Consider the following 9,574-nt stretch of genomic DNA (forward strand, 5'->3'; position numbering starts at 1 on the left):
CGCGGCGTGGGAAGGCCGGGCAGAGAAATGGGGCTCGCAGCGCGGGGAAACTGGTGGGAATTTCTTCCCCGGGATTGGGAACAAGTTGTCTCCCCCGCAGCGCGCAATGGCGGCGCTCCCCCGCCTCCCCCGTTTCCCGGAGCTGATTGGCGCCGGCCGGGTCGGGGCGCGGGATAAAAGGCTGCGGCGAGCCTCTCCCGCTCCCCATCCGTCGGCCGAGGGGCAGCCGCGGCAGCATGACGGGCCGCGAGGAGATCTCGGAGGGCAAAGGCGACAAGGGGACGGTGCTGGCGCCCAGCGCCGGCAGCAACAGCAAGACGGCGGCGCGGCTGGGGAGCCCAGCCGGCGGCTCGCTGCGCTCCAAGGGCTTCGCCATCACCGACCTGCTGGGCTTGGAGGCGGAGCTGCAGCCGCCGGCGGCCGCCTCGGTGACCGGCTCGGGCTGCGAAGGCGCCGCCGTGGCAGGCGCAGGGGCGGCGGGGACCCTCGGCGCGGGCGCTCCCCTGCCGCTGGGCTTGGGCTTCCTGTGCGGCTTCGCCACGCAGCAGCCGGCGGGGGCGCACTGCCTGCTGCCGGCGCACCTCCCCTTCCTGCAGCCCCGGCCGGAGCACCAGCAGCACCACCCCGCTCACCACCCCCACCACCCCCACCACCAGTACGGGCCGGCGGCCGAGAAGCACAAGGAGAACATCTCCGGTAAGGGCGCCCTCTGGCTGCGCGGCATTCCCCGGGGAAGCGGAGAGGAACTGCCGGAGTGAGGCGCGCGGCCCGGAGAGAGCCGGCGGCCCGGAAGCCCGCCCAGGAGACCGGGTCGAGCAGCGCTCGGCGGCGCCCGGGGCTTCGGGGAGTTCGCACACGGCCCCGGGCCGCCCGCCGGGCCGCTCCTGCCCGCCCCGGGCTCTGCTCGGGCGCTGCTGCCGAACGCGGAGCTTCGCCGAGCCTCTTCCACGGGCGGCTTAACGCTGATGTGCCGCGGCTGGCAGGCGCCCTGTGCCCTCCGGCCTCTCCCAAGCCGTCGCCCTTCAGGTGCGTTGGACGGCGGCTGGGGATCGTGGCCGTTGTCGTCCAACAGATCTGGGGGGCAACGGCTTGGGGAGGCTGCTCTGCTTGGTTATCTGGAATGCCTGGTTTCCCCCAGAGGCACATTCCGAGACGTTCTGGGGGCACTTTAGCAGGAACAGGTTTAGGTTAACATAAGCACTGGAGAGCAGGAGCTCACTTTATTAGATGTACGAAGTACTGTACTCCATTCACACATGCATATAAAAGGGGGGCATGCGCATGTACGCACGTGCACACACTGGATGCTGTGGCAGGCCAATGAGGGTATCCCTTTGGGAGAATACTTTTCTTTCCCCCTGTGCTGCAGGGGCTTCATGATATGCTGTGTCGGACCTCCTGCCCGGGCTCCCCTGCGAGCTGGGCGCACCGGCATGGAGCGCTGGGCCAACGCCCCGCCTCAGACGAAGCCCTGCCTGACAGAGGGAGGCAGGGACCGGCTCGTTTCGTTTTACGCGAGCACGGGTTTCATGGGCGTGCCACTGCCGTGGAATCTGAGGGACGTGCCCTGCCAAAGCCTTCTGGAAAGAGTCATTTCCAAAGAATGTCTCCAGAATGTATTTCTGAGGATTGGGAGATGAGCTGGGATCTGTTAACTGTTGCCTAGTGCTGTGCTGCTAACGGAAATGCAGATGCAGAACAGGCTCCCCAGGCAACCCATGAGCATATCTGAAGCTGCCTTGTGGACGGACTGTAGCCCAGTGACAGAGCTTCTGCACTACGTGCTGGATGCCCCAGTCCCTGGCGTGGCCAGGTAGGGCCAAGGACTCCTGCATGAAACTCAGGATGCTGCTGCCAGTGACTGTAGGCAGTACTGAGAGGAGTGGACCAAGGCTCTGACCCCTCTCAGACATGTGGGTGTCTGCATAGTACTTTGCATCGATGGGCCATTTGGATGACTCTCTGCGTGTGTGCATGAAAGAGAAAACTCATGCAAGTTTTTCCATGTGTGTGATGTGCAAATAATCGCACGGGTTCACCAAAGACCAGTTCTGATGTTTTGTTTCCAAGGGATGGCTTTGGGGTTTTATCTTATGGGGCACATTGGCCTAAATGGATCAACAGGAAAAACAAACTGTTTGAGGGGTGAATCCATGAGATGGACCTAGCATATATACTGCCTACAGGGCCATTCTTGCATGAAGAACAAGAATGAGGTATCCTGTCTAATGCTGTATTTTCCAGAGTAGATGACTTTGGTAGATGAAAATATTTAAATCAGAACCTTGGAAGTTCTGCAGAAATTTCCTTGTGTATGCTTTCATGCAGGTCTTCATATCATGCACTAAAAGAGGGTGAACTAAGGTAGGTCTCCAGATGCTTTGGGTTTTTAACTCCCAGGAGTCCAAAGCAGTATGGCCAATGGTCAGGAATGCAGGTGGCTGAAGTCCCAAACATCTGGAGAAATGAACACCAGAATATGGACAGAGTGCACCATGTAAATCAGCTTCTCACCACCTGATGCCTTCTAGGTGTGTGGAACTTCAAACTCCTGTTACTGTAGTTCAGCACATCTGAAGGGTACTAGGTTAGGGAAGGGTGATTTAGGTCCCCCCCCCCAGCTGATACCACACTATGAATGAGGGTACCCAATGGGTGGAAAGGCCAATAGAATTAAAGGTGGAGTTCACTATGGCAATGGTGTGAGTTATCCCTCTGGAGAAGTGGCTGGGTGTATGTGTGAAGGGAACCTCCAGTTATCCAAGGAAGGAATGGAATGCCTGCCTGCTTGAATTAGTGGTCTCACAGAGGGAGCACTGATGCTTGCTGAAGGGTCAGAATCATATTTCGGGGGAAAGGGCAGTAAAGTGCTGCTGAATTCTGAGTACCTCTGTGGCTGTGTGGTTTGCTGCCTTGGTTGGTTGGAGATAGACCCATGTTCTTCAGTATTGCAAAACAGTGAGCATACTTTTGTGGAAAAACTTTCCTCTTGTCAGAGAGTGGAGGTGTTCTGAAATCTGCATGGAACAAAGGAGAGTGCTATGCAATATTCAGTTCTTTATCTGTTACAGACTTCATGTTTTATCAACATACTAAAACGGAAAACAAAGGCTATCGGTTGGTAACCTTTGCAGTGTTTCACAGATGGCTCTTTGTTGTAGGACCAACCAGGTTCACTTTCCGTTGTCCCATTGACGGGGAAATTGGCCTGCCTCTCCTCCTTCCGCTTCTGCTGTACTTAGCCTTGCAGAAGCTGCCCATCTGTTCTAGCTGCTCTCCTGGTGCTGAAAAGCCCATGTTTGTGCCAGCACTCCCCACCCATTCCCTCTGCCTGGCACTGGAGCTGACCTATATTTCTAATGGCTAGGGAGAGTGAGTTAATCAACTCTGGGCCCTTGCCAGCCCTGCCCTTTCCCTGAGGTGGTAGTCGCCTGCCCCCTCTTTCTTGGTTCATTCCATGGCGTGGGCTGACAGCAAGGTGGGTGTGTTAGGTGTCAGTGTAGGGTATGTAGGTAGCATCAGCCAGGATACCTGTTGCCCATGCACACAAACTCACATGAAAGATACGGAAACCATTAAGATGGTTAGCTCATTAGGGTTATCATGGATGTGGAATTCCTTGTCCAGGGAACAGGAAACATCCTTGTTTCCCATCAGTGGTACAGCTGGGTGATTTTAGTCCTTGGACTTAGTGGTCTTACTGGGGAGGGCATGGGGGCACTTAGGCAGACCATGTGTATTACTGGAGTTGTAAAGCACGGAGCTAATATTTCTGCTTTCACTAGGATTCTATGCTCTACAACTGCTTCTACATTCCAGATATGTTAGAACAAGAAACAATTCATGGACCTCGATTTAAAAAAAACAAGCATGTATATTTTTGCACTGTAAACTCCTGGGTGGTTATTTGGGGGCCGTAGGCTGCGAGATCCAGGACTAGTTGTACCAATGCTTCCCATTTCTAGATAGGTCTTTAAAACTTGGCTATTCTGTATGGCTTTTTATTACTGCTTTCCCGTTTTTTTTTTTTTTTTTGGAGAAAATATGGACAGGCCATTTTGGAGGGCATTCATTCATTTTATATCTTTGGCCAGGGTGTTTCCAATTATATTGTTTTTATATGATTATATGTATTTATTTATTGTTGTAAGCTGCCCTGAGGCTTCGGCGAATGGGGCAGCATAGAAGTTTACTAAATAAATAAATAATAGGGTTGCCATGAGTCAGAGATGATGTGGCAGCACATAACAACAAAGTGTTTTTTGTGATTACCCTGTATTATGTCCTGTTGTGATTTTATCTGATTTTTTAAATGTTGCAAGCTGCTGTGAAAAATAAAAAAAACTTTATTTTCAAAAAGTGGTGATAAATAATGAAAATGAATGGGGCATGCTTATACTAAACAATATTTGACCAGTATCTTTTTCCCACCCTCCCATCAAATGTTAAACAGATGAAGACAGTTTATCAGGGGACAAGAACAACTTGAAGACTTCTGACTGTCAGATTAAGAGAAAGAAACGGCGGCATAGGTAAAAATACGAACAACATTGTATATATAACTGAATTCCCTCAGCTTCAGCTTGTAACATATATTGAATCTGTATACCTTGAATTATTCTTGTCCAAAGCATATTACACTATTTGGTTTTTTTTAAATACTCATTACTGTTTCTGCATAATAGAAGTTTTATTTATTTATTTATTTATTTAAAACATTTCTATGCCGCCCCATTCGCCGAAGCCTTGGGGCGGCTCACAACATAAATTAAAATATAATACATGTTTTTAAAAAGTCTCTGGTGAGTACATGGGAAAAGAAATGATCACCTGATAAGTCACATGGCAGCTACCAAGTGCTTGACTTCTGTGACTGAGACCTGGGGCAACTCAGAAACAATATTATAAAATTTGAAAACCTTCAGGCAGAGCTGGAGAATTCAAGACCTTCCAAGAATTGTTTGGCTATGTAACAAAGCCACAGAAGTTACCTCTTCTTTGCCACCAAGCGTAACCATATAAAGTTGGTTACTCTGCTGCTACTAGCGCATGTGTTTATCCTGCCTAGGTTTCCTTTTTAAACACCCTCCCACCCCACAAGCTTGGGTCTATGAACTCCTTGCCATAGTTTTACTAAAGTTCCCAAATAGATATCACTATAAGGAAATGCTCCCTCAACTAGGCTTTTAGGGGCCACCACCAAGCAAACCCTCCATACCTAAAAGAAAATCTGTAGCCTGGTTTTTGTTGTGTAGGCACAGCACTGGAAGCACCCCAGAACCAACCTTATAAGATTAAACTGAGATGTTAAATAAGGACACTCTTTACCAAAGGAAATAAAACATGACTCTTCAACCAACAGGTCACAGCATTTAGACCTGCTTGGTTACCATTCTAACCCATTTCCCCAGCTAAATACTCCCAATCTCTCTGCTTTCAGTTGAGATTCCCCTCAACTCCAGCTCAGCCAATTGCTCACCGCCAGAAGCAGATGCTGGACAGCAGCCTTCCTTGGCTTCCCACTTTTCCTGCTGCTTCTGGCTCGGAGGGCAGTTCTGCCTCAGGAACTCTTGTGGAAGCGCCTGCTGACAGAAGTCACCACCGCTCACGTGGAGCTTTTCTTACGGCCTGCAGCATGTCTTCTCATTTCGCTCTGCAAGTGCCTTGAGCCTTTCAATATCCCTCTGAAGGGTTCTCCCAGACTAGAAGGGTTTCTGCTTCCTCAACTCTGGGCTGGGTTCTCCTTAGTCACCAGCTTTCTTCCACCCAACCAAAGTGTCTCTGTCTGTTGACTAAGCGACCTTTTCTAAAATTGTCTACCAGAACCTCTGACCAATAACATTTTTATGGGCTTTTAAATAACCAAGATAATGGACTCCTCCCCCTCCCCCTCCCCCTCCCAGGATTAATCCAAATTGAGGCAGCTTCTCCCCCTAGTCATTTTCAGACTTGCCACAGGAAGCCTTCCTTCCATAGCAACGGTAACTATGGCAGCCACCATCGTATTGCCACAGCAGTTAGGCTTCTGGCCTGCTTGGTGCCACTCAGAAGTCTCCTACAGAATGCACTTCCTACATGACCCCTGACCTCAGTGGCTGGGGCTGATAGGAGCTGGCATGCAACATGTGAAGGGCCAGAGGTTCCCCACTCCTGAAGTAGGAAAAACGTGGGGAAGACAAGGCAGTGGTGGGGATGAACAAGGGTGGGGCCTGTGCGCTTGCTGCAGTGGTATGCTTGTCCAAGAGCTTTCTTTGCCCTTCCTCTTGCCAGTATCAACATTGTTAAACTGCCTGTCCCTGTATTATTTACATTGAACTGGCAAGGGTATAATTATACATAAACTAAGAAATGATTAGTCTACAGCAATCTTCCCCAACTGGTGGACACGAAATTTGTTGAACTGCAATGCCCCTCATTCTCAGCAAAATGGCTACTGGCTGTCTGGGAATGATGGGAGTTGCAGTCCAGCTTATTTGGAGGCCACCAGGTTGAGGGAAGGTTGGTCTGCAGTGTATGGAAGATGATAGTTCATATTTGTGCAACAAATACCTGTCAAAATACTAGATAAAAGTCTATTTAACTTCAGAATATAACTATTGTGTAGATCTTCCATATGTTAAACCCAGCAACTCCCAGGGCTTCCTTCCATAAGTGAGTTTCTAGGTTCTGCCTCCAGAATAGTTGCTCTTCATGAAGGCCATTTCTGTAACCATTTCCCTAGAAATCAAGGAGGCCCAGCAGTGTGCAGTGACCGCACCCTTGCAAGGCTTTCGAATCAAGTCTCCAACACCAAGAGCAGACCCTCACCTCCAGGCCAGATTTTTTTTGTGAGGCATTCTGGGTGTTGCAGTTTGCAACCTGCCTGGTGCTCGGAGCAATGACATCTGGGATGGAATCCTGCCGCCTCACCCTCTCTTCCCACCGCCCTGGAACGGAGCCAGTCTCTTTGCCAGTTAAGGACTTAGACCAGGTCTGAATGCTTTGTGGCCATTAGTTCTGGCCTATCAAGGAGTTGTTAAGCCTCCTGTTAAACCTGTCTGTGTGCGTGCAAAAGCAAGTGGGAGGAGAAGCTAGCAAGCCAGGGACTGGTGGGCTGCATTCCACTTGCTGAGTCCTCAAGTCAAGTAAGCCTAAGACAAAGAAGTTTAAAAGTTAAACTGCTAAAAATGTGCTTAATCTAAAGCTGTTTTGTATTATATTGTTTATCCATTTTTATCCCATTTCTTGGCCAAAAAGGCTCCCAGTGTAGCTTATGTATAATCACTAAAAGGAAGACATTCCCTGTCCACAGGCTTACATAAAAGGCTTCAAAGGCTGTCACAAAGAGGGAGGACAGCATTTCTTCCCTATCTCAGAGTGCAGGACATGGAATAACAGGCTGGAGCGACCAGAAGCCAGGTTCCAGCTAGTTATCAGGAAAAGTTTCCTGACTGTTGGAGCAGGATGACAATGGACCCAATGACCTAGGGAGCCTGTGGGCCATCTGAGAGGAATGGTTTAACTGGGAGTCCTGTGCTGAGCAGGGGGTTGGACTCTCTGGCCCCTTCCAACTCTACTCTTCTATGATTCTGTGATAATTGAAATGGAAAAGGGGACAGGGAGGGAAGGAGAAAAAAGAAGGTGGTCTTTCGATGAAACACAGCAATCATTTTGCCACAGATAGCAGTGGTGAATCAATGCTTCACCTGCATATCTGATATGGGAGGAAAGGTGCAATGACTGGTTTAATTTCTTGTTCCTGTAGGACTGTGTTTACCGCCCATCAGCTAGAAGAATTGGAAAAGGCTTTCAATGAAGCTCATTATCCGGATGTGTATGCCAGAGAAATGTTAGCCATGAAAACTGAACTTCCTGAAGACAGGATACAGGTACATTGTCTTGAGTCTGATAAACCACCATAAATAAGGCGGCCTGCCCAAAAGTTTGATGCATTTATTCAAAGGTAAGGCGTAGGGAGGCTTACCAGACCTTCTGGTTCAGAGCAGTCTCCGAATCTAGTACCCTCCAGATGTTTTGGCAAGGATGATGGGAGGTGTAGTTCACTACATTTGGAGGGCATCGGGTTGGGGATGTCCCCAACACCCCTATTTCATGCAAACCATTCTTCAGTTTTAATAGCCTAAACAAGGGTCTGAGGATCTGGGCAAAGGGCCTGTGTCAGCAATTGCTGCTTTTCCAGGCCAAAGGGAGAACTGACCTTTTTAATTACAGTGAAAACTGATGGAGATCTCTCAGTGGAGAATTTTTAGCCCATTTGAATTTGACATCCATGGGGTTAAGGAGAGGCTGGATAAACATCTCGAAGGAATTATTTTATCCTAGCAAATCCTGCCACAGTGCAGGAGGCTGGGCTGGATAATCTTCCAGCCATCTGATTCTAATTCAGCTCTCCTGCAACTGTACAGAGGTAGCCTGTTGTAATATGTAGAAAAATCATTTTCTGATACTTCTTGCCATGTATAACCTGCTTATTGGAGGGCATTTTCATTGGAAATCAGATTAATGTAAATGAGTTGTGGATTGTTGCCCAGCTTCTTCCATCCCTAAACACATTTTGATTCAGTGCCAGGTAGTGACTCCCAAAGAGCTGTTTAGAATCCAGCATCAGATTCTAATGGAATCAGAGCAATGGAAATGGGACCCGCTGGTCCTGGTAACTCCATTGCATTGCATTTGGACTTTCCTCTCCCAGGTCTCCCTGAGGCTGATTCCATTTCAGCTTCAGAGGCAATTTCACTGACAATCTGAATGTAGGAGATAATGGGCAGGTTGCTGGTCTGTTTGTAGGGGAGCAGCACATAATGCTGTGCAAAAGTTGTTTTGCAACAAGAGGTACTGGATCTCAAGCAATTTTGCAAAGCATTCCGAACAAACAAACAAACAAACAAAGGACAGGGTAAAAAGAAAACCATGAATAAAATTGCAAGCTAACAGGGAAATAACTGCTCTTTAACGTATCTTCATTTGAATCCTTATTTGGAAAGATGGACTTATTTTCCCAATAGAACATAGTCTAAATTTGCACTGACAGGTTGCTGGTACTGTATAGAATATAAAGATAGACCATATATCCAAGTTTGTTGTCTAAAGGTGAAGTCTCATACACCAGGGGTGGGATACTTTGAGCAGGGGTACAGTTTTCATTCCCTGGACATCATGCACAAATGCACAATGAAACCACAACTGCTGTGCCTCCAAATTTTAGCAGCAACAGCAGTGGCAGAAGAGAAGCCACCTCTGCTTTAAAACAAGACATGTTGTGGGAAGGTGCCTTGTTTTAAATTGCGTTCCCTGAAGAGCATGAATTGTCCTGAAAACATGGTGCAGCATTGCCAGCATTTGGTAGCAGGGTGGTGGCACTTTGGGGACACCTAAGGGACAGGCCACAGGGGCTGCATAACAGGCTGGGGGTACAGCCCATGAGCCACATGCTGCCCCCTCTACTATACGCAGTTATCTAGAAGTAAGTTCCCCCTCTATGCGATAGGACCGAGTAGACAAGCATAGGATTGCACTGTATGACAGATAAGCCAAACGGGAAGGGAAGGGAAGGGAAGGGAAGGGAAGGGAAGGG

General features: G+C 48.9%; 1 protein-coding gene across 1 annotated transcript in view; it reads left to right on the forward strand.

Annotated features, from left to right (window-relative positions):
* The first annotated feature begins 236 nt into the window (after positions 1 to 236).
* VSX1 (visual system homeobox 1) overlaps positions 237 to 9,574 on the forward strand; it is a 14,375-nt gene continuing 5,037 nt past the window's right edge. The window contains 3 exon segments of the mRNA XM_044428974.1: positions 237 to 696; positions 4,454 to 4,532; positions 7,745 to 7,868. Of these exon segments, the coding sequence (XP_044284909.1) occupies positions 237 to 696; positions 4,454 to 4,532; positions 7,745 to 7,868 (663 nt within the window).

The sequence above is a fragment of the Varanus komodoensis genome, unplaced genomic scaffold, assembly GCF_004798865.1.
Source record: "Varanus komodoensis strain SLA01 unplaced genomic scaffold, ASM479886v1 scaffold2, whole genome shotgun sequence".
Taxonomy (NCBI): domain Eukaryota; kingdom Metazoa; phylum Chordata; class Lepidosauria; order Squamata; family Varanidae; genus Varanus; species Varanus komodoensis.